Source organism: Meriones unguiculatus, chromosome 2 (assembly GCF_030254825.1).
Source record: "Meriones unguiculatus strain TT.TT164.6M chromosome 2, Bangor_MerUng_6.1, whole genome shotgun sequence".
Taxonomy (NCBI): domain Eukaryota; kingdom Metazoa; phylum Chordata; class Mammalia; order Rodentia; family Muridae; genus Meriones; species Meriones unguiculatus.
In genome coordinates, this window is record NC_083350.1 from 49,353,320 (window position 1) to 49,378,512 (window position 25,193).

At 50.2% G+C, this 25,193-nt stretch overlaps 1 protein-coding gene across 3 annotated transcripts; it reads left to right on the forward strand.

The window, feature by feature from the left end:
- Positions 1-7,823: 7,823 nt before the first annotated feature.
- Spry4 (sprouty RTK signaling antagonist 4) lies at positions 7,824-23,720 on the forward strand. Of its 3 annotated transcripts, none has more exons than XM_060377349.1 (2): positions 7,824-7,901; positions 19,436-23,720. In XM_060377349.1, exon 2 carries the CDS (start codon positions 19,483-19,485, stop codon positions 20,383-20,385), a length of 903 nt encoding a protein of 300 aa, XP_060233332.1. In that variant the 5' UTR covers positions 7,824-7,901; positions 19,436-19,482; the 3' UTR covers positions 20,386-23,720. The 3 variants fall into 3 exon arrangements, with proteins under 3 accessions (XP_060233332.1, XP_021510321.1, XP_060233331.1); XM_021654646.2 differs by lacking the exon at positions 7,824-7,901 and adding an exon at positions 9,404-9,666; XM_060377348.1 differs by lacking the exon at positions 7,824-7,901 and adding an exon at positions 10,485-10,597.
- The last annotated feature ends 1,473 nt before the right edge of the window (positions 23,721-25,193 follow it).

A 25,193-nucleotide genomic window follows, 5' to 3' on the forward strand; every position in this document is an offset into this window, starting at 1 on the left:
GGCATCCACAGCGCTGCTCAAATGTCTGCCTGGGTGACAGTGAGGTTAAGAATTATTACACTGAGGCGAGGCTATTATTGGCTAACTTGCCAATGTGGAGTAGGGTATGGCGAGCTATCAGGTCCAAACCCCACCCTAGCTGGCTCCCAGAAGGCAGCTCTCTCCCTTACTAAGCTGGGGATTGAACCCAGCCTCGCTTGTGCTAAGTCAGCCCTGTGTTATGGAGCTGCATCCACAGGCTTTAGGTTTTGAGGCAGGGTCTCACTATAGGTTGCACAGGCTGTCCCAGACTTCCCCATGTAGCCTGTCAGCCTAGATTTATGCTGCTAATCCCAATACACACTGAGGTTCACTTCCTGTCAGAGGCCTTCCGTGTCCTCTATCCACACTGTCTGCTTATTTGCTGTTCTGTTATCTTTTTACTAGGCCTGCACTGAGCAAGTTGCCCTCCCCCCGAACCCAGAAAACAAACAAACAAAAAACAAACAAACGCCAACAAAACAAAACACCTCTGGAGTTACCCAGAGGGGCAGGCAACACTCAGTTTTACGTTGGTGTCAGGATTTGAACTCAGGTCTTCCCCGTTTCTCAGCAAGTGCTCTTAACCTGAGCTGTCCCTCCAGATCCTTGGCTTAAACTTTGTATATAGACAAGGCTGGTTTCGAACTCTTGCTCCTCCTACTTCCACCTCTCAACTGCTAGGACAACAGACCGAGTCTTCTCATGTTCATCCTTGGCATAGGACCTCACTAACGCATCAGGCAGTGAATCAGCGACGCAAGTGTTGCGCAACTCAGCTTTGGAAAGCTGGATCTGCACTCAACATTCAGCTACGGACGCATAAACACGTTTAAGGCAGATTTCTGAGGGTGCTTCGGATCAAACCCAGGGCTTTACACATGAGACAATGCTTTCCCACTGAGCCACTGCCTACTTCAGATGCAGCAGGTTTGGTTTTGTTTTTTAATTTATTTATTTCATGTGTAGGAGTGATGTGCCTGTGTGTAAGCATGCCTGGTACCCACAGGGGTCAGATGACTGCATGGGCTCCCCTGAACTGGAGTTACAGACGGTTGAGAGTCATCATGTGGGTGCTGAGAATTGAACCCAGGTCTTCTGGAAAAACAGCAAACGGACTTAACCACTGAGCCATCTCTCTTTTCTTTTCTTTTCTTTCTTTTTTTTTTAAACCAATGGTTGGGATGCTTTGAGAGTTGAAGGAGCTTTGTGCAGTTTTGGTCTGAGACAGGGAATCACGTTGCCAAGGCTGGCCTCGAACTGCCTGTGTAGCTGCATATGCCAGCCTATCTGGTTTTCTGTGATTCTGGCTCAAACCCAGGGTTTCTTGTATGCTGGCCAAGCCCTCTACCCACTGAGCCACATCTCAAGCCCAGAGAAAGCTGTTTCATAATTGGAACTGGTTATACAGCTATGCTCATTTAGTGAAAATTCCCAGGGCTGTACACTTCTGAGTGTGCCCTATTCTGAATGTGCTTATGTTGAATCACACGAAACTGGCATTTTTATACATGAAAAGTGGGTGGATACTGGCAGTCACATATGGTCCAACTTACACTTTATACTTCAATAAAAAGATTACTTATGAAAAAAAAACAACAAAAAACAACAAAAAAAAAACCACCCAACTCCTGCCCAGTTTAACCGCCTCCAATAAGGTTGTGTAAAAAGTGATTTTGAGTAAATCAGGTTTGGTCTCCCTGGGGCTCCTTGGCAGGTGGCCAGCAGGCTAAGGGTCGGTAAAATCTTCCCCGAGACCCAAGGCTTCTGACTCTAAAGCCCCACAACAAGGCCCAAGTCCATTTCCTCCTAAATGACTAACTTGTACCCTGGGCCGAGATGTCCAAGGACATACAGTGTGACTGCTTGGGGTCACTAAACAGACTCCTTGTTTGGCACTGTGAGGTTCCTGCTCTCCAGAATGTCCCCTGGCCTTGAGAACACTCATCTCCTTCCACTACATCTGTGACTTTTTTTTTTTAATCTCCAGTGTTTAACCCCTTCTGCAGTCATCAGCAGAATGCCAGCTCTGCTCTTCATACTAGACTAACCCAGATGAAAGTGGGGCATCCTCAGGATCTGACATGGTGCCTGGCTAAGTGATGTGGCACCGATAGAAGCCAGGTTAGAAAGAGGGTCCAAAGCACCACCGACCAGTCAAAAAGAAGCCAGCCCCCACTTCTCCCACGGAAAGTGAAAGTTGAGTCTAAGCCTGCTGAGAGTTGCTGACTCCTGGCCAGGCAGGCAGGCAGGCAGGCAGTCTGGTCCTTCCAGAAGCCCTAGCTTCTCCTGAAGGTCCTATTCCACTGTGGGAGGAGTCTGCTAGGAAGTGGATGCTGATGAAGAAGCCTGTGGGGTGGGGCTCATCAAGCACACCAAAAGCATCACAATAGGCCTGCTGTGAATAGCTCTAGTAAGAGGAGGCCACAGTGAGGAGTGCTCACTGTGAGCACTGTGAGCACTGTGAGGTGGCTCACTCCCTTAATCCCAGCACTCAGGAGGCAGGCCCGTCTCTGTGAGGCCAGCCTGGTCTCAGAGTTTCAGAACAGCTTAGGCTACACAGAGAAACCCTGTCTTAAACACACACACACACACACACACACAAAACCAAAAAACTTTTTAGCCAGGTGCAGTGGCACACGTCTTTAATCCCCGCACTCAGGATGCAGAAGCAGATGGATCTTTGAGTTTGAGGCCAGCCTAGTGTACACAGTGAGTTCGAAGACAGGCAGAGCTACGCACAGGAATCCTGTCTCAAAAAACTAAAACAAACAAAAAACCAAACCAAACAAAAAACTACTCAAACAACTAAGAAGCATACCTCAGGTGAGCACCCAGAAGGCTGAGGTAGGAGTTCCTGGAAGCCCATTCTAGATTGGCTTGACCGTACTCTGCAGCCCAAACAAGTCTCAGGAATCCTCCTATCTCAGCCTCCCCAGTAGCTATGATTCCAGGCCTGCATCACAAGCACCAGCCAAAAAGAATGCCTCTTTAACACAGCATGCCACTGCCCCGTTTGGCAGACTGAAAATAAAAGTTCTTAGCTGATTCTGGGGAAAATAAAAATGAAATGGAAGCTGTACTTAAAAAAAAAGAATGTTCTTGGGGCTCAGCAATGAAGAGTGGATACTGTTCTTCCTAAAAACTTGGACTTGGTTCCCAGCACCCACATCAGGCAGCTCACAACCACCTCCAACTCCAATTCCAGGGTATTCATTGACTCCTAAGGTACCAGGCATGCACAGGGTACAGACACAAACACACACACACCACACAAACACACACAATATCATGTTCTTAAAGAAAGAGCCAGAAAGGGGAAACTAATAAACTAAACTGTCATAACCAAGTTCAATACCTTCAAACGTTCCCCGGTACAAAGGACAACCAGAATACCACAGACGCAGGGTAGCTGGCTCCAAGCCATGTTACCTAAAAAGCAGCAGGCCATTTAGCACTCATGTGGCATTAAACAAGTCAGAGTGGGAGTCAAAGAGACTAACAAGCAGCAGGCATGGCGGCACATCCTAGAATACCCATGCTGAGGAGGTTGAGGCAGGAAATTTTCTCATTTGAGACCAGCCAAGGCTACCTAACAAGCTCTTTTTCAAACACACCCACTCCGAAAAGAATGCAGGGCTAGGAGTGCACAGAACTTGCCTACTGTGTGTAGCAGTGGGCTCCATTGGTTGGAGAGGGGTATTTAAAGTAACTCATACTGGTCTTGAACTCCATCTTGATCTACCACTATCCCAACAGGCCATTCACTAACTCTCAACCCACCTGCCTCAACATCCCAAGCTTTGGGATTACAGATAATGTACTGTATCTCAGCCTAGCCTGCATTCTGGGGTGCTGGACAAAAGGCACATTTTCCCAGAGCCCCAGGCTGTACCCCCTCATCTGTATTCTGTACTGTGTATGCATAGCTGGTATTAACTGTAATTACATGACTCTTTGGTCAATGACTTGTTCAATGTCTCTCTCCCATTTCACTATTCCAGAATGTTTACATAGGTGCAGGCACAAATGCTGTTTGCTCAGGGGGCTGGAGAAATATTCACAGAGCAGAATAATGTTCATTCCTTTATCCTGTAACCTTAACACCTGGTAGAATGCTTGCCCTAAAGGAAACATGTAATAACATATAATATATATACATATATATATGTGTGTGCGTGTGTGTGTGTGTGTGTGTGTGTGTATGGAGACAGGATTTCTCTGTATAGCCATGGCTGTCCTGGAACTTTCTCTGTAGGCAAGGCTGGCCTCAAACTCAGAGATCCATCTGCCTCTGCCTCCAGAGTGCTGGATCAAAGGTGTGTGCCACCACCCAGCTGACCCTTTGGGCTTCTTAGCTGTAAAGCAAAGACAGTAAGACTAAAGTAAGTCTTTCCTCTCCTCTTTCTCCTTCTTTTTGAGACAGGTTCTCACTGTAGCCCAGGCTGCCTTCTACCTCACTACCTAATTATATTGCTCAGACTAACCTAGAACGCATGGTCATTCTCCTGCCTCAGCCTACGAAGGGCTAAGATTTATAGATGGTCTATAAACCATCATAGTTCTCTCTTTCTCTGTCTGCAGGGCCTCACTATGTAGCCTTGGTTGGCCTGGAAACTGTTATGCAGACCAGGCTGGCCTTGAACTCAAGAATTCTGCCTCCTAAGTGCCAGGACTAAAGGGGTATGTCACAACGGCAAGCCTTTCCCAACCCCACCCCTTTTCCTTTCAGCACTAGGAGCTGAATCTAGAGCTCTGGGCATGCTAAGCAAGTGCTCTATCGGTAAACCATACCTCAGTTCTGTTTCAATGTTTATCTGGAAATAGTATTCTCTAAGTTGCCCAAGCTAGCTTTGAATTCACCTCAGCTCAAGCAGGACTTCAATTTGCAATCTTTCCACTTTTAGCCTCCTTTCTAGTTGAAAGAACAAGCCCTAACTTTGGCCAGGATATAGTTTTCCAAAGAAACATTACAGACCCTCAGGATGTAGATCAGTGGTAGAGCTCTTGCTGACTATATCAAGCCCAGGGCTTGATCCTCAGCATACCACTTACACACACACAAATGTTTTAAAAAAACACAGCTGAAGCCAGGCAGTGGTAGAACATGTTGCTCATCCCAGAGGCAGAGACAGGTGGAGCTCTGAGTTCAAGTCCACCCTAGTCTACAGAAGTGAGTTCCAGGAGAGCCAGTACAGAGAAACCATACCTCAAAAAGAAATAATGAATAGACGAATGGTTAACCATAACTGAGCATGGTTGTACACGGAGATGGGTTGAGGGAGGAGGATCCAAAGTTGGATACTAACCTGAACTACATAATAAAAGACTCCCAAAAGCCAGGTGCAGTGGCACATGCCTGTAATCCCAGCACTCTGGGAGGCAGAGACAGGTAGATCTCTGTGAGTGTGTGGTCAGCCTGGTCTCCAAAGCAAGTCCAGCACAGCCAAGGCTTCACAGAGAAAACAAATGCCAAAGAAACAAGAAAGTCCAAGGCTGAAAACACACTGAGCAAAGGATCAGCAAACAGTAAGTGCTCCATAAATGTCTGACACTGACTTGGAATGGCTGCCTCTCTTCCCTCCTCAAACATTATCCCCTGGATTCTTGATAAAAGGGCAAAGCCCAGAACTGAAGCTACTCCACTGCCTTGTCCACCATCTGCAGGGGATGAATGAACTATGTTTGTACTGGCGATGAGTAGAAAGACTGTCACCATCACAGGCAGGCTGAAGGGCTGTTAGAATCTGCCTCTAGGAAAAAACAAAAACAAACAAACAAAAAGCCCACGGAGACCACAGGGCAGTTTGGAAGGCATGTGCACAGCTGCCCAACTGTAATAGTTAATATGCGATCTTCTACCTTCTGAGGAACGAATGTTTTGATTTCCCCCACCATCTTTCATTCTGTCTTCTCACTCCCCGAAACACCAGCCCCAGGGCTGCTGCTGAGCTAAATCTGGGTGTTACACCTGCTTGGGACTTGCTCATCCTTGCTCATCAAGTTGTGGCGAAAGACTTTTCTGTTCAAACTGCCCACCTGCCAGGCATTTGCCCATGTGTGGCGGAGCCTCCGCCCATGACGCTCTGCTTAACACGTGCTCTAACGTTCCTTAGACGCACCTTTCAGCCCTCAGATTCAATTCAAAACCACAGGCTCCTCTCTGAGACACTTCCCAACGCCCAAATTAAAACCTGCCTTCGCCATGGGGCTAAGGAAGATGGCTCAGCTGGTGAAGTACTTGCTTTGTGTTGGCTAGTTTTATGTCAACTTGACACAGGCAACAGTCGCTGGAGAGGAAGGAGCCTCAGCTGATAAAAGGACTCCACAATAACAGCAGTCTGTGGGGCACTTTCTTAACTAAGAAATTGATTGATAGGGGAGGGCCCAGCCCCCACTGTGGGTGGTGCCACACCTGGGCTGAGCAAGTCAGCTGGCTGAGCAAGCCATAAAGAGCAAGCCAGTAAGCAGCACCCCTCCATGGCCTCTGCACCAGCTCCTGACTCCAGGTTCCTCCCCTGACTGAGTTTCTACGTTGGCTTCACTCAGTGGACTGTGACTCAGGACAAGTAAGCCAAATAGACCCTGTCCTCCCCAAACTGCTTCTGTCATGGTGTTTCATCACAATTGTAATCCTAACTAAGACACTCTGCAAGCATGAGGATGAAAGGCTGGATACCCAGAATCCACATAAAAAAGCTACACACGCGCACACACACACACACACACACACTGGTTATACCAGTGCTGGGAGATGTAAAGAGCAGGACCGTGAGGCTTGCTATCCACCCATATTAGCCGAGCAGTGGGTTCCAGGTTTATTTCAGTGAGAGACTGCCTTTCAAAAACCAAGGTGAGAGGCTGGAGAGCTGGCTCAGTGGTTAAGAGCACTTGCTGCTCTTGAAGGGGACCCAGGTCTGATTCCCATCAATCACGTGACAATTCACAACCAGCAATCCAGCACCCTATCATGACAGGCACCAGGCACGCCCGTGGTTTATGTACACACACACAGGCAAAACATCACACATTAACAACAACAACAAAAAAACTCTTCTCAGGATCCACTGACTTCTGTTCTACACATATGTGCACATCCCTTCCACATAAATACACACAAACATACTCCCCCTTTACATGCCTCAGTTCCGTGACCTCAGCGGGCTGACTTCTTTGCGCAGCTTGCCAGAGCTCAAGGTGCACTCACTCGTTTCCTAAAAGACTGAGCTTTCTAACAGCAAGGGGCAAGGGGGCATGTCTGTCCTCCACCACAGAGGCCCTGATCACGGTGGGCAGCAGCGCACTGACAAGCAAATGGATTCCTCGGAAGTGCTGCCAGACTGTGTCTCTCAGGCACTGCGATGGGGCTTGAAGCTCCTCTCCCTCCCCACCCTGGGCACTGTCCTCCATCAAGACAGGATCATAAAGTAGAACCCTGTTTTGGGCTAATTCTTTTAAGGAAGGGAACAAACAGGGCGACCAATTCCTTCCTCCACAGTTTAAAAAAAAAAAAAAAAAGGAGTTATTTATTTGTAACTGAGCAAGGGCCATGGGTGAAGACCAGCTGGAAAAAATGTCATTGTTTAACTGTCTAAATGACAAGAAACAGGTTTTCTCGGACCCTGATGGTGGAGAGGGGTTTAGACTCAATGTAGAGAGAATTGGGTTGCAAACCCTGAAATTCAGCACTGTTTACTAGCCCTGATGTTCACCAGATGCAGGGCTTTCGGCCTCAATTTCCAGATCTGACAAATGGGAACACTGATAACTATACGCGCAAGTCCTGACGTTCTCCCTCCCCTCCCCCTTGGCTGTGGATGGAGGTTCTGTACCCGGAAGGAAGCTGAGGCTCCGCGGGAGACTGTTCTGGTCCCAGGAACTGAGTAAGTAATCACTGAGACGTGAGTGAGCCTGAGTGTTGCAAAGGCATTTTCAGCTAGGACGCAGTGACCTTGGGTTCCGGTCTGAACAGCCTGTGATGGAGCCTAAGCCCCAGCCCCAAGCCAGACCTCAGCCGTGGGCTGAGTCTTTTAGTTGGTTCCTCTAACAGCCAGGCGCGGTCCTATGATGGCGTAGGAGGAAAAAGACAGCCACATAACCCAGGAAGGCCAAACACCATCAAGATACACACACCTTGCCGGGAATCCAGACTCTTAAGCTACATCAAAGCCAAACCTACCCCAGGCTCCTAAAGACTACAGGCTTCCCAGTTACTGGGCGGAGCTGGGCCTCATGCTGGAGCGCCCAGGCTTCAGGAGTCAGGCCTAATGGAGGGGCTTTTCTATTCACCCGCTTGGGCTGCCAACCCCCACTCCTCATCCCCCAGCAAAGAAAGGCTCCCCGGCCATTTCTATTCCTTCTGTGGCTCAAGAGCCCTGTTATTTAATACCGTGGCCACCCCGGCAGCATCCTGCCGTGGCCTGCTCCACCCATTCACCTGGCCAGTTCACCACTTCTCTTCATTTACGGGGGCGAGGTGGGGGAGCCTTAGGGAAAACTGCCTTCTACCACAAAGGGCGGGGGGCCACAAGACTACAAAGGCCAGCGTCTTCCGAGGACTGAAAGACAAGGACGCGAGTAGTGAAAGGGGCACCTAGCCAGGGCAGCAGAGGGCGGGCGGAAGCCCGGGGCACTGCGGACATTACACTGGGGCGGGGGAGAGGCGGGGCGCTGAGAGGTGAGGGCCAGGCCTCTGGCTGAGTGGACAGAATCGCCCCGGGGGGTACTGCAGCCGGAAGAGGCCTCGGCCCAGATACTGTCCACACCCAAGAAATGGGGGGGGGAGTGGTCTGCACTTAGAAAGGGAGCCAGATTCTCTCAGCAACCCCCACCCAGTCCTTCTTTGAAATAGACAAAGGACATTTTCTTAATTTTTGGCAAACGCAGCTGGAAGGTCCCTGCCCCCGACGTCCCCAGGCGCCACTGATCTTGAAAAGAAGGTCCCCAGTAGGGGTCCTCTCGCTTCCCCAACTCCCCATCGCCTGCGGCGACAAGAGATACGCTGAACGAGGTGTGTCCTCCCCCACCCTGCTCCGAGCCCAGGATCCGGAGGCCGCAGCGCCCCCCACCCTCTAGTCACACTGACGGTTCCTGCCCAAGCCCGCAGTGGCGTGAAGGTGGCCTTTACCTCCTCTCGCAGGCTGGGAGGAGGGTACAACCCACGCAGCTGAGCCAGCTGCAGCAGTCGCCGCCGCCCTCCATTCATTAAAAAGAAAAAAAAAAAAAAAAGAAGGAACAACCTCCACCCCTTTTTGTAAAAGAACGACGGCCCCTGAAGGAGCAACAGCCGGCCCCAGCAATCACGGGTTAAGCTCTTTTCCGGCCCCCCATTCATAAAAAAGGAGCGCAGCGCATGCGCGCACAGGGTCGCTTGTGCCCACCCATTCATAGAATCGCGGGCGGCGCGCGTGCGCACTGGAGCTCTCTGCCCTCCCATTCATAAAAAAGCCATTTTCCCAGGCAAGGGTTGCAACATCGCCGCCGCGGCAGCGAGCAGAGCTGACAGCCCCGAGCTGGTGCTGCAGGACTCGAGGAGCCTTACCGGCTCCTCTGACTGGCGTCTGCGAGTACAACTGCGACTGACCCACAAGGGTTTCGGGGATTTACACAGACTTAGGAGCGATGCTTGTGACTCTGCAGCTCCTCAAAGTAAGTCCACAGCCGGTTTGGGGATCCAAAAGTATCCCCTCGATGCCGTGACGAGGCTCCCCTCGGGCTGGGGCCGGTGGTGCGCTATTTAGAGCCGCTTTGGTGTCCCTTCCCTCGGTTTGCGCCTCCTCGAGTCCCTGCGGTTCGCCGCAGCTACCAGGCGCGCCCGGCCGGCACGGCGCTGGGGGTGTTCGCAGCCTGGCACTGCCGCTGTCGACCCCGGGCATTGCCAAGCCGCCTTCCGAGCCCTGTGCGACTGTGGAAGCCCTGTGCGCGTCCGGGGAGTTTGCCTGTGGCCTGGCCTCTTCTGCCACTGCTCTCCTGGAGCGTTGCAACCCCTCAGCCCCGGGCTAGCTCTGGAGCGACCGCTTGGGACTGGGGGGGCGCCCGAGGTTTGGGCGGCTCGCCCACCCCGGGGCTCCGTGCCCACGGTGCCAACTCTGCCGTGGGTCTTCCCGGGCCGCCTCAGCGGCCTATGCTCGACGTAGCTTTTTCTTTCCCGGTTCCGAGCAAGGGAGGACTAGGATTCCTTTCCTTACGCTTCCCTACCGGGTGGTTAGCGTGGGGCAGGCCAAGGACCGGGCTTTTCTGCTCCCACTCCTTGGCGAGGCGGTTCCAGGCCGTCTGACCTTTGCTCGGCTGTCTCATTTTATGCTGTACCACTGCCTTGCCTCTTCCTTCCCTAGCCTCTTCTGGGCCCGAGGCTCCTTGGCCAGTCGGTGCTCCCCTGTCCTCAGACCTCGATCTTTGCCAAGCCCCAGGGCCCCTGGGCCTCTCGTTAAGGCTGTGGTGGGGGCTGAAGGTGCGTTTACATAACGCCGGGCGTGTGGGAGCCGGAGGAAGAGGTTGCGTGCGTAGGAGAGATAAGGTGCCCACTTTCCCTCCTCGTTGGTACCAGACTTGACAACACCGAGAATAGAGGATAAAGACGGTATGTTCTAAAAAATTTGAAGTCGCCAGGGCCACGGGGCCATTGAGGGGGGTAAGGGGGAGGACGGGCTTGGCCAAGCCGGGCAGCTGGAGCTTGGCTTCATCACTGGGGCCACGGCTGTGCCCAGTTCCCTCTCCAAGCAGACGATCAAAAAGCATTTACAGTAGCTGCTCTTGGGCAAGAAGACGGTTTCTCAATTCTTTTGATTGGGAGCTGGAGGTTGTGGGCAGAGGAGGGGAGAGGCAGAAAGATGGTTGCATGACCTGAAGGGCTGAGGGATGGATGGCCTGGAGGGGACTGCATGCAGAGTAGAGGGAAAAGCTGCTGCTGGCTGGGCATCCATATTGTCAGGCCTGGCTTGGGGCAGAAGGCCTCCTACTGCGCAGGGAGGCTCCCTGGAACCCTGCGATGCTGCAAAGAAAAGATAGATTCTTGGGGTTCTCAGACCTCAGTCCCCAGTGGTAGTCTTCTCAAGATCAGTGGTGTGATCTCCCACCTACCACCCCCCTTTTTCAGGAGAGGCAAGGGAACCTGGGGAGGGCAGGAACCCAAGCAAATCCTTCTGTAGCTGACCAGTGCTGCAACCTTTCTGACAGGCCTGTAGGCGGTAGGAAGATTGGAAGGTGAGACCTAGAGCAGTTGGGAAACAGGGGTTTATCAATCCCTTAATATATTCCGTCTGGCCTAAGGCCCTACCCAATATTGCACTGCTGGATTTCACAATATTCAGAGTTCTCTGGATCTTCGCACAAATGGAGCATAAACATCTGAATTTTTCTGGTTCTAACCCTGGTTTAGTGCCTTCCTATGCGTCTGGGAAGGAAAGGATTTCAGTTGCTCAGGCTTTTTCTCTGAAAGAAAGACGTTGTAGGGTTGGCATCCCTGGAGTTGAATTTCCTCTATTGCCATTTCTTGGAGGGTCTCTTGGCTCCAGGAAAATCCTCGCCTGGCAAGAGCAGTTGTACTGGACTGGTGGTCCTTCAGATTGCTGAAATCAGGATGGACAAGTTAGGTTGAGGGAGCTTTAATGACCTCCCTTGGTTATACTCCATCTGAAATTTTAGACTTGAGCTCAGGAGTCACTTTCCTTCTGGGATGTCTACGCCCTCCTGCTGAATCCCACAACCCTTTCCATATTTCCCTCTCCACACAGCTTTGGTGGGAAGAGACAATACATAGACCCATTCTGGGCAGGTGGGAGGCTGGGCTTTGTGCCTGTGTCGCGGTCCAGAATTTAGAAATCACCCTTTGCCCAGTTCATACCTCTTTTTCACTATCTTGCAAACTTAGCACTATATGTGCCCAGAGTTTTGGCTGACTTTCTAAAACAACAGAAAACAGATGAAGGCAAATAAGCGATCCAAAATTAAGGGAGACACAAAACCCATTAACACTTTATTAAGTGGCTTTTGAAATGTGTTACTATGGGGTTTTAACACCTTTGGATCATGCAAAAGGGCTTTAAATTACACTTTCTGATGTCAAATGTCCCTAGATGTGGTATCTTTCTGCCCCGTTTTGGACTCCTAGAACATTATTTTTAATTTGTTTTCGAGGCATGAGCTCCTTATGTAGGCTTAGTTTGTCAGGGGGAATATACTGAGTGGAGTTGGCTCTTTGCTAGCTGGCTTGCTTGCTCTGAAACAGGGCTTTATCCTATAGGCACAGGCTAATTCTGAATTTAAAAAAAAAAAGATTAAGAAAAAAGTTAATCATGTGTATGTGTACCTCCGTGTGAACGCACAGACACCAGAGGTCATGGGTACCCCTGCAGGTAGAGTTACTGGGGCAGTTACATGCTGCTTGATGTTGGTGCTAAGAAACCAAACTCAGATCTTCTGAAAATCCAGGGCTTAACCACTAAGCCCTCTCTCCAGACCCATAACCATGAGTTCTTAATTTTTCTGCCTCCTGTAATCCTGGGTGCTAGTTTTACAGATGTGCTACCTTGCTGAGCTGTGACAGGGCTTTTTGTTTTGTTTTTTGAGACAGGGTTTTGGCTGGCCTGGAACTCATCATGTAAACATGCTGATTTCCAACTTGGAGCAATCCTCCTGCCTCCGGGAGTGTCGGCATGACAGGCAGGAAGGCTCCACCATTCCCAGTTCAGAACAGGGTTTTTGAACAAGAAGGATGGTAAACGTGGAGAAAAACAACACAGTGACCAGATTTTTTGCAAGGAAACAATGACTAACTCAGGGGAAATTGTATTATTGATTCTTTCAGACCAGGCTACAACCTGCCAGGCATGGGCCTTCGTGGAGAACAAACTCTTAAGAGCCAGAGGGACCAGGGTTAGCCAATAGGGCTGCTAGTGAGTGGCTAGCACAGGGACACTGTTAATCCTTTACTGCTAGTAGGAGGGTTTAGTCTTAAGGACATTTTGAATAAAAGGCACAGGAAGTACAAGGTACTGTGTGATGTGAAAGGTTGGGGTTATTGGCTCCCAGGGAACTGGGGCTACCCTGCAGACCCTGACAGCTGACTGGATTGGGGAATGTGTGCACGATATGTGGTCAGGCTTAAGAGGCCCTGCTGTTCAGCTGTGATGGGGTTGTTCTTTCCAAGGAAGGGCCTCCAGTCAGTGAAGGAAGCGAGGAAGAGAGCACAGATGTTCTAGGCCTAGTGGAGGAAGGGAAGGGGCCCTGGGGCAGGTGGCCACTTGCAGAAGAGCGGGTTTCCCTTGTCAGTCTGTTTCTGGCTGAGAAGGGGGTGGGGGGAGACTCATTTCCTGTTCAATCCCAAGAGTAGGCTAAGAGTCTATTGTCAGTTCTGTTTCTTGGTGGAGGTTAGGGAGACAATAAGACCATCTTGATGACATGTAAGAAGCCTTTCAAGCGAGCGGGTGTCTGCAGCTTTGGGTCACATCCTACACTTTGGTCTAGCAGCTCAGAGCTTCGTGTAGTTCAAGGATGTTGCTGGTTGGTTAGCGGGCTCCCATCCATTGCCCTTCCTTTGTGACATGGCTTCTGATTCACCTTAATGGGGTATTGTACAGATAACAAGAATAGGGCTGTATACATACAGCAAAATGAAACCTTGAAGCTGGTTTAAACTGTTCAAAATACAACAAGGACAGGGAAGAGGGCTGAAAACTGATGATGGGACAAAGGATGAAGGGCCGTGTATCCTTTTGTGATCCCTAACATGGCCAGCCGTGAGCTCTTGTGCTAGTAAAGTAGGGAGTGTGTGAAGGTGTGTCTTCAGACAAATTCAGCTGCCCAGAAGCTTTCTGCTTCTTCTGCTGGGCTATTCTTCACAAACTGACTTCCCTCATAAGACCCAGAGAGGGAAGTCCCTGGCTTTCCCTAGCCCCCCCCCCCCACCCCAGTCTTTTTAAAAGCAATGTCATCGTCTGGCTGTAGCTTAATTAACTAAACCGGGATAGTGGCACAATGGACTCAGCAGTGGTGTTGCTGCAGAGGGGTGGGCAGGCTCTCCGCAGCCTGAAGACCTTTATTCTGAGTTGTTTAAAGGGTTAAACAACCCTCTGTGGGAGAACCCCCTGAGACTGAATGGGCAGCACAGAAATTGCCCATTCATTCAGAACGCCCTGCCAGTTTGTCATTAACCGACCTGTAGAATTTTAAAGTATAGGCAGCAGGTTTTCCACATATTTCCCAGCTCCCCTTGCTAGGGTAAATCAAGGGAAAGATTGTGTGTTGTGTGGACATTTGACATGCCTCTTGGTGCTTTTCATGCAGCCTGTGTCCAGTTCTCTCCCCACAGGTACAACTGGCAGTGATGGTCAAGACAGGCAGCTCTGAGCTGCAAGAAAGACCAAGCCCAGATCAAGGGACCGTGAGGGGGAAGGGGGAGGGTTGAGCAGCTTGCTGACTCATCAGCAGGCCTCTCTTCTAGTTTCCTTGTGCCCGGCTGGCTCTCCCTTTCCCTTCCCTCCGCTCACTTCTACACCTGCACTGGAAGCTCAAGAGATGCCCCAGGAACCCCCAAAGCTTAACTTGATAGGTGAGGGAAGAGTCCCTTTTCACAGCAGTATTTCCTTTTCTTTGGAGGGCTGGTTTTACAGGGAAACCCTCCCTGTAAGGGAGATAGATACATACGAGTAAAGATGCAAACCATAAAGGAAGGATGAAGTGACAGAAAGAACCGGCCAACAAAACAAAACCAAAAAACTAACTGGCAATTTTTAACTGGGGGTCTGGGACAAAAGCCCTATTCTGAGTCATTTATCTGCTGATTAGGCTCCTGAACCTTTCCTCATCCCTGTGACACCCCAGGGCTGGTGGCTAATGGGCGGGCTACAGAAGGGTCCATGACTAGGAAAATGATGCTTGTATACTTGGGTCCCCAGAGGTACGGAAGTCATTGTCAGCTGGGGCTGCAGGGCTGTTTCTTGGCCATAGGGTCACCAGACTGTGGAGATGAATCCCGTCCTGATCCCTTGCTCTACCCTTGTGACCTTTTTTTGCTTTGAAGTGTGTTCTTCCTTCTCCCTCAGTGGCTCTCTATCTTAGTTTTACTTATGTGTGTGAGGGTTGATATACATGCCTGTATTTATACCACAGGCATGCTTGGCAGTTTTTGGAGGCCAGAATAGGGTATCAGATTTTCCTAGAAGGAGAAATATACATGACTGTGAGCCATCATGTGGGTGCAAGAGACTAACTCAGGTCCCTCTGCAAGAACAGTAAGTGCTCTTAATTAGCAAACTGTTTCTCCAGTCCCTCTGCCTTATCAGGGGAGATGAGGATGGGGTCTCTGAATTCAGTGGTATGACTGACCAGTGAGCTGTGGAGATTCTCCTGTCTTCACTTTCCCTACACTAAGGCTACAGAGGTGACAAAACTGTTTTGGGGACCAGAACTTAGGGCCTTCTGCTTGTGCAAGCACTCAGCTGACCAGCTGTCCCCCCGGCCCTGCGCCTTTTATTTCTAACTCCAGAATGGGTGCTATCCATTAAGGTGATAAGATTAAATGAGAAAATTAATGACTGTGGGTGCAGGGTGCAGCAGAAAGCGTGGCACCAAGAAGTGTGCCATAAATGTTAGCCCCTTCTAGTAATTCACATTTTTTAATTATTACTATTATTATTATTTTGAGGGGAGGTTACACATGAGAGTTCCTAATCATATGGCTGTGAGGCACTTCCTTGGCTAAGTGCAGGGTTGGTGTCTTTTCCGTCTGGAACCTTCCAAATTGACCATCAAGCCTTTCCCAACAGCTTAGAGAGGCAAAGCCTTCTGTCCCATTTATATTATATGAATCTCTTCTTTCCTTGGAAGAGAAGCAGAGGTGCTTATTAAACTTAACACCTGCAGGAATGCGCTAACTGAGGGGCAGAGACTGATCTTGGGAACAGAACTCAGACCTGGGGATTTTGGGGGGCCAAGGAGTAGAGCTCTGGTTGTGCTGAGGGGTTGTCAGACAGGCAGTTTAGGCTCTCGGAGGCTGGGGTGAGCAAGGTTGAGAGCAGCGGCTCTCGGAGCCAGCCATTGGGTTTTGCTGAGAGGGTTGTGTGGTAAGAGAGGGTTATGGTAGGGAGATGCCTTTTTAAGAAATGCCTTCTGGAACCAAGTGTCAGAAGCTACATGTCCTGAAAGAGCTGAGTCATAGGGGGCCAAGATCCCACACTCTCAAAGCTGGCCTCAACTGTCAGTGCAGATGTTGACAGCTGCCTCTTGAGGGTGATGGGAGCAGGGTAGATAACAGAATCCTCACTGCCTCCAGTGGCTGCTCCAAATTAGTCTGCTGGTGGGGCTTTTGCATGACATGGAGAATCTGTGCTCCACTGATTCCAGGGCCCGCTGAACATCCTTGAAAGTTGCCCGTGCTTTTTGCTTCATCTGCAAGAACTGCAGCTGTTTTTACAGAGTCTTGGTAACTTGCTTGGGAAAGCAGAGTAGGGAATGGTTCTGGCTCTGGCTGGGGGTACCTTTCACCCGCAGTTTGGTCAGCCTTGAGCTTAGTCTGAGATAAAGCCTTGGCTACAAGGGCCAATGTGGAGCCACTTGAAGCTTTCAGGGACTTTTTTTTTTTTTTTTTTTTGTCAGGTATTCCCGACCTAGGCTTTCTGGAATCGGGCTTATGTTGTTCAAAGAGAAAGGTTCTGGCTGAGACACTCCTTGGCTAGCACCTGGGAATCCTACCTGTGACACTATATATTATGCGAAAGTTACATATTTTTTTTCTTCTCCCTTTAACCATTAAAGACTCCAGGACTAGAAGCTGGGGCTTCCAACTAACTGGACTGTTGACCCCGAACTTTTAGAGGCAAGGCCTTGGGAACCTTCTTGGAACAAATGTACTAGTTGAAAAAGGTAGCATTCCTGGGAGATGCCCTCCCTCCATGGGTGCTTCTGTCCAGCCCTGACCACCACAGTGCACTTGAAGCTGCCTTGATAAGGGGATTGTTCTTCAGTGGCAGGCCTGGTGGGTGATTGAGGCAAACTGCCAGAAAGGTGATGCTCAGATCTGTGTGTGGTGTGTGATCATACTGTGGTCATACATAGCTGTCATCGTAGCAGTTAGGGAGCTGAGGCAGGAGGACTTCTATGGGTTCAAGACCAGCCTGGGGCTATTACATAGTAAGTTTCAGACCAACCTAAGATGTAATGTGAGGCCTCGTCTCAACAAACAAGCAATTGAATGAATGAATGAGTGTTCTGATATACACTGAAGAGAATATTGGGGCCCCTGCAACCTGGTAGACTATCCAAGACAGACAGGGAAATAGTAAAAAGAAATTACCTGCAGGAGTCAGTGTCCTGTGTGAATGTTGGACCTTGTAGAGAGGACTCACTGTTTTTGCATTTAACGACACAGGTGATGCAGAGTAATGTTGTGGGTAACCCCACCCCCTTTATTCCCTTCCGGAACTTTCTATGTAGAGCTAGCTCTTTATTTCATGTCTACTAGAAACATGCAAGAAAGCACTTCAGTTATTTGTAACCAAACCCTTGTCTCCAAGCAGGAGCAAGCACAGTAGTGAGTTCCCGTCAGCCTCTTCTCTCCATCACCAGGAAACATTTTGTTACCACAGTTTTGAGTCCAGGTGTCACTCTCCTGTGATACCGAGATGGTCCCAGCAAGTAGGGTAAACAGAACTAGAAACCTCCCTCACATCCCCTTGGCAATACCTTTGAAGATTCAAGATAAACTTGGTTGAGAGACAGGAGCTGTCATTAGCATCTTGAAAAGGCATTTAGAGAAACACCACTCTTAACACACAAGCCCAGTGTGTGTTGTCTTTATGAAGACTCTCCTTCCCTTCTCCATCCTTCCCTCCCCCAGTCCCTTGAAGTTCTTTGTGGAATCTTCCCACAGTGTAATCTTCCCTTTGAATTCCAAATTGTGTCTCCTTTGAGCAGAGGTCTTGGCCTTCTGCTGCTATTTCTTTAAATTGATCTCCATCCGAATTCCAAATGTAAAGGTCAGCAGGCAAGGAAATGGCACTTCTAATAGAAAACAATGTGCACTTTCTAAATTTGAACCAAGCCGTTTCCGCTCTTTGATTTAAGTGACTTCCTGGGGTTCCGTGTCAGGCGCTGCAGTTGAATCTCTGGCCGGATGCCAACTTAAAATTGCACTCTCTCAGTGAAATTAGAAACTGATCCAGGGCTGGCTTAGCTATTCTAGTAAATAGCATTTAGTCTGAATGTTCAGCTCAGCACTTGGAAATGGGTGATGTGAGTACCCCTTGAGAGGATTTCCCATGCAAGTTGCCGGGAGCTCACCTACCCAGGGGTTATTGGCTGCTGGCAGCTGCTGCTCTTGGAAGTGGGAGTAATAGGTTAATGTCCTGGATGAGCAGGCATCGATACATCCCTTCCTTCTCAGTACCCAAAGCGAAGGCTTTTGTTGATCCAGCTGATGAGCTCCAGCGAGCACACAGGAGCTGTTGTACTGACCACATGCACAGCCCTCAGTGCCCGGCACAGTTCCTGCAGGCCGGGAAAGTGCTTACTTAGGAAATCCAAAGGGTTGCATTTTGAGGCAGCGATGAATTGTTTAGTATGTTCTGTGTGCCCGGCTGTGTGCTGCATACCAGGTGTGCGTTTTCTTACTTAGTCCTTGCCAGAACCCCTTTTACAGACGCAGAACTCCGGCAGCTTCGGCCCCAGCACTCAAAAGTACTGAGGCAGGTGGATCTCTGAATTCACGGCCAGGCTGTTAAATACATGAGTCCAGAGGCCAGCCTGGGTCTACACAGTGAAACCTACTCCTCCCACTACCCCTCCCACTCCAAAAAAGTTACTCAGGGTCATGAGGTGACTTAAGTCGGTACACATGCTTGTTCACAAGCCTGAGGACCTGAGTTCAAAATCATTATCACACGTGAAGGGGGCAGGAGAGAGAGAAGTGATTATCTCCTGAGAGGAGTTTGTTCCCTCAGACTCTCCTCTCCCTTCCCCCCAGATTGAAAAGATAGAACTTGTTCCCAGCAGTGCTGTTAAGACTTACTGTGCTCTGGCTTTGGTCTTGAGACAGGTTCTCACTCTGTTGCCCGGGCTAGTCTCAAATTCACAGCCATCTTTTTGCTTCCACCTTCCAAGTTCTAGGATTATGGGTTTATGCATGCCTGGCCCTCTCACTACCACCCTACCCCGTGGTGCTGATGCTGAAGCCAGAACCTGTAATGCATGCTGGGAAAGCCCTCTCCCACCAAGCTGCACCTTAGCCCAATAGATGTTATTTCTACCGGTATTATCATTATTGAGCATTTAAGCGTTTGGGAATTGCCGGGAAGTTCATTGAAGGGATCTGGTGCCCATTTTATTTAGGCTCCTGAGGCCTGATGCAAGATTGAGGGCAGGAGATTAACGGACCATATACTGATGCTGGGAATCCATTTTCTCTTTCCTTCATCTTCCCCAGGGCCCCTAGAAGCCTGTCTGTTGGTGCAGTCCAGGACCTCCAGCCTCATGGAGCCCCCGATCCCACAGAGCGTTGCCCCTTTGACTCCGAGTTCAGTCATGGTGCAGCCCCTCCTTGACAGCCGAGTGCCCCACAGCCGGCTGCAGCACCCACTCACCATCTTACCCATCGACCAGATGAAGACCAGCCACGTGGAGAATGACTACATAGACAACCCTAGCCTGGCCCCCGCCGTGGGTCCCAAGCGGACCCGGGGTGGCCCCCCAGAGCTGGCTCCTACCCCTGCCCACTGCGACCAGGATGTTACTCACCATTGGATCTCCTTCAGCGGTAGGCCCAGCTCCGTAAGCAGCAGCAGCAGCACTTCCTCCGACCAGAGGCTGCTAGACCACATGGCTCCACCACCGGTGGCCGAGCAGGCCTCACCCAGGGCTGTGCGCCTCCAGCCCAAAGCGGTCCATTGTAAGCCACTGGACCTCAAGGGCCCGGCAGCTCCGCCAGAGCTAGACAAGCACTTCCTGCTGTGTGAGGCCTGTGGGAAGTGTAAGTGCAAAGAGTGTGCGTCCCCCCGGACATTGCCCTCCTGCTGGGTCTGCAACCAGGAGTGCCTGTGTTCAGCCCAGACCCTGGTCAACTACGGCACATGCATGTGCCTAGTGCAGGGCGTCTTCTACCACTGCACTAACGAGGATGATGAGGGCTCCTGCGCCGACCATCCCTGTTCCTGCTCCCGCTCCAATTGCTGCGCCCGCTGGTCCTTCATGGGCGCCCTCTCTGTGGTGCTGCCCTGTCTGCTGTGCTACCTGCCGGCCACAGGCTGTGTCAAGCTGGCCCAGCGTGGATATGACCGCCTGAGACGCCCTGGTTGCCGCTGCAAGCACACGAACAGTGTCATCTGCAAGGCACCCAGCGGGGACACCAAGGCCACCAGGTCCGACAAGCCTTTCTGACACTTTGGAGTCGGCACTGCCTTCGGAAACGTGGTCCCTCCTGACAGTCTCCTGAGGCTGACCTTGCTCATCTGTCCTCTCCTAAACCCTAGATTGGGAAGAAGCAGGCAGAGAACACTACCACCCAGTCTTGAGTCCCCAAAAGGATAAAGATACATTTTGGGGGATTTTGATGGTCTTGGAAACTTTATGTCAAGCAGCAGTGACAGTGTCAGGGTGTGGTGGTTGGGGGGCCAGTTTTCCTGTTTTAGAAGGTGGGACACAGATGTGCATACTGATGTGGACGCTCAGCCACTCAGTGGCATTCCCAGGCCTTCCTCTCAACCTCTCCCTCCCAGTTTGCCATTGTCTCTGGCTCCTGCCTGGGAGGTGGCCCTAACGGAAGACGGACTACTTCGAGGAAGACCCTCAGAGCCTTGACTTCTATCTTTTCCTCCTGTCCATGCCTGTTGGCCTTGGCCTCTTGGGAAGGTGCACCGTAGCGATTCCTGCTGTACGTACTTGATGGCTGAGAACAAATTCGCCACTGAGCAGAAGCCTCCCTGGACCACAGGATGGATCAGGAGCCATTGGGCAGCGCGCTCCTCCTAGCTTCAGTCACTAACTTGGGGGTGTCCACTCATCACAGACTGGCCTGCCTGCTATGTGTCCTGAGCTCTCTCTACTCCGATCTTTGCAGAAACTTGCTGGGTTTAAGAAGGCCAGGGTGACACAAGCGAGACCAAATATCATTTTGCCAATGAGTCTGAGGCTGTGGTCTCTGGATCCAGTCGTGATGTTTTTATATGTTTAATTAAACTAGATGCTAATGGTGTTTAAACATAATAATAGCAACAACAACTTGCTTCCTTTTGGGCCACCCCCAGGAAGGGCTGATTTCAAAATCTGGGGGCATACAACCTCAAGGAGCATAATTACCCTGCCCATCAAGAATGGCGAAGAAGAGGCCGCACCTCCCATTGGCAGAATGACAGTTGAGCCGAGCTGGGGTTGGGTTTTCTTCTGATTCTGCTGCTTGCCGTCATAGCCTCTTGTGTATAGTGCTGCGTCTGTCTTCATGTAAATAGAGAAGTGATGAACAGAGTCTATTTTAGTGTTAGGAGGCCCCCCGTAGGGAAGTCAGAAGAGCCCAGAGAGGGTGGGCTTCAGGGGCTGCTGGGTTTGAGCCCCACTTTCGTGCGCAGCACACATAACCCCCCCCTCCCAACAGCCCCCAAAGACGTAGCAACTCTTTCTCTCACGGTGCTAAAGGACTCAGAAAGTGCAGCACGTCCAGTGGGTAGGTACTTGTTGCATGCAAAAAGCTATAGTGTCTCTGGTCCTTGCCCCCCTCTGTCGTGTGGGGTTTTTGCTTTGTGTGGTATTTTGTCCCTGTCCCTGCCTCTGCTGCGAGAAATGACTTGGGTCAGAAGTGCCCCAGGTGAGATTGGGAGAGCATTAGGCAAAAATCTTGTGCAGCATTTCTGGCTCTGTGGGACCAGAGCTGCCCCCAGAAAGGAGGTAAGCAGGCAGGTAGCTGTGAGTGGAATTACCTAATGCTCTTTCTCAAGGATTCACCGTACCCCCACCTTGGAAACTAGTAGTAGTGACACCTTATGATTTAGAATAAGTTAATTGTAACCATAGGTATTTATTGATTGGAGGAAGGGAGGGTTTTATTTTCAGCTTTATTTATGTAACATTTACTGGCTTGTAAAAGGCAAGTGTAAAATACTGCATCTTCATTCTCTATGGCTAATCCGTGTAGCTGCTCTTGCCACACTCGGCAATGTTCTTGCACAGATCAGAAGGAAAGTTGGAAGAAGAAAACTCGTGCAGCCAACCACTTAACACTAATTGAATGTATTAGAAGCTTGCTGAAGGGGCTGGAAATGTTTTCCTCAGATGAGATACGTGGAGGGAAGCCCCCAAAATGATAGCGCACATGTCCACTCTTTCTAAACATCCTGGGAACTTTGTCCTCAGGGTCCCTCCCTCAATTTGTCTCCACAGGACAGTTGACCCAGTGGCAAGTTGCACTTTGGTGATCTTGGTCCACACACCTCTGTGGACAGTTGAGTTACATACGCCGTGTGTGCACACATGCACATGTGACACTTAGACATACACACTGACCCTCTGCCGCACAGACCCTGTTTCCTGGCAACCCCTCCTGAACCTTGACTTTGTGTACATAGCTGTAAACACGGATTTTTATGGGTTTTGGTTTGCTTTCTCTCCCCGTCCTTGTTTTGGCGTGCCAATGGATGTCTGCGGAACTCCCCCTCCCCCGGAGGCTTACCTTGGGGGTCCACTTGCTCAGTGGTGAAGGGAAGGAGTGAAGGGGGCTTCGTGGCTTCTCCTCAGCTCTTGTTTTCTCTGGCTTCTCGGCAAACACCTCCACACGGGAAGGAACACATACACAAAAAGGTGGTAGTTTGGCTGGAGGGCGCCCACCCCCTTCCTCAGACTAGTCCACAGGCACTGAGGGTGCAGGCTCTCACAAACACAGAGCGTTTCCGTAACTGTTTCTGACTTCTGTGCTAGCGTCAGTGGCTCGCCTGGCCGAGTTACATCTCGGCTGGTTCCCACTTCCAGTCTTGGAGTGGGTCACAGTTGTGCCTGGGGCTAAGGATGCCATCTGGGACATTAGCTGCAGTGCCTTGGCTACTTGGTTTCCCGTTGTGGAGAAAGGCCAGCACTGCCCCCCCCCCCCGGGTCTAGGCTAGCAAAACCTTCGAAGGTACAGCCAAGGCATCCTTGTGATTGCGCTGGGTTCTTTGCGCTGGTCCATCCTGCATTGATGGGCCCAGCTGGAGCACAACGCCAAGGGAACAACACAGACTGTTGGTCAGGCTAGGGCTGCTCCAAGAAATGCCGGAGGTGAGCGCGCAGCATGAATTTGCACTGTGCAGCTTTCTCGAGCAGCCAGGGCTTCACCAGCCTCCTGGTTTTTGCATTTGGTGAGTAAGTAGTTCCCTGCCCTCCCTGCTCTGTAACGGTGGATGTCCCGTGTTACCGTTCTTACTGTGGGTGACTGCGCTGTTTCTTCTCAGCTTTCTCTTGCGTCCTATGGTTGATTTCCTGTTAGCAGCTGTAGAGCTATGCCCGGTGCCCACTCCACCCCATTCCTGTCCCATTCTCCCCTCACTGTAGCCCCTTTTCGCCCCACCACAAAAAGTTACCACAGACGGTTTCCTTTGTAAAAAATATTTATTTTGAAGCTCTATTTTAATAGTATTTATTTTAGAAAGTCTACTATTGTAAGAGTTCTTCTGTTTGTGAAGAAAAAACAAGTTAAAAACTGAATGTACTGATCTAGAAGATATCTATAAATATATATATTGTTAAATATACACGTGGCCGCCATTCTCTTGAGTGTTGTATTCAGTCGCCTGACATCCTCACCGCATGGGCACATGCACAAAGTGGGCTGGGTGTCTAGACTGGGGGACCCTCATCCTACCTCTAGAATAATCTGAAAGCCACCGAACAAAGCTACACTTCATAGTGGAGCTGACTGCTGTCACGTGACACAGGTGACCCTTCCTGGGTCACTGGTTCCCCTGCACAGGGTTTCTGGAGTTTTGAGTTTTCTTTTTTGTGATAGCCTGACTATCCCAAGATAACGTTAGCTCAGGTCATCATTAAAAGTGTCTGTCAGCCAGGCATGGCGGCCTACACCTGTAATCCCAGCACTCGGGGAGGCAGAGGCAGGCAGATTTACAGAAGTCCAGGACAACCAATAGGGAAAAGTAGGAAAAAGGAAGGACCAAGTTTTGGCCTTGGTACTCCCAAATACAGAGGCTTCAAGAAGCCGAACTGGCACACTTAACAGGTTCTTTGATTTTTGCTGGACCAATCAGACCTCAGACCAGGTCTTTTGATCTCCAAGGCCTCCTAGTCATGGAGTGGCTTGTCTAATCAAACTCAAGTACTCGGGTTAAAGACAGGTACTACTGCGCTTGTTTTTTTGTTTGTTAGTTTTTTGTTTATTTTTTTCAGTCACCAGTTGTAGGTGCTAGTTTTAAGGCTGTTTTTTTTTAGGGTTTCTTAAGCCTCTACCTCCCTTCCAAGCCCCTAACCCTAGGTAGGAGAGAGCCAAGGTTAGAAGCAAAAGGGAATATACAGACGCCTTTAGACTTAGTTCCACCTGCTGAGGGTCATCAGTGTATGTAGCAGTGTAGCAACAGCAAACACAACAGGACAAACAAGCCGCCGCCTTCGTCCTCTGTCTCCCTAAAGCTCCTTCCTCTCCCTGGGCTCTGATATTTGTCCTCTTCTCTGAGTCCTCAGAATTCCACTAACTGCAGCTGGCAAAGACCATGCTCCTCTCTGAGCCACATGAGGCTATTACCAGCTGTGGACAAACTACGGCAGTCCCATAGCCCACACTTGGGATTAAACAAAAGCCTGTTTACATAACAACTGAGTTTTTAAAGAAACCAAAACTTCCGCTAAAGCCAGTAAGGGCATCTTACACTGCTTAGTAGGATCCAGTCTTGTTCCTCTTTGAGGCTTTACAACACAAGTCAGGGATGCTCTGGTCCAACTCTTTGTTGGGTTGTTTTGTTTTGTTTTGGCCTGTTCTGGAAGTCACTCAGTAGACCAGACTGGCCTTGAACTAACAGCCTGCCTCTGCCTCTGAGTGCTGGGGTTAGAAGTGTGCACCACCACCACCACTTGTTCCCCTGGGCCCATTCTCCAGTGAAGTTGAATGAAGACAGTCTCAAGCCCTCCTGTTTCCTGACCACACAACCTCTACCGCCCTTACAGCAGGAGCACTCTGGTCCTGAAGAGTGTCTACCATGCTTGGCTTCGCCAGGGTC

Coding starts and splice junctions, on each gene's coding strand:
- Spry4 (XM_060377349.1), top strand. CDS start 19,483: ATGGAGCCCCCGATCCCACAGAGCGTTGCCCCTTTGACTCCGAGTTCA.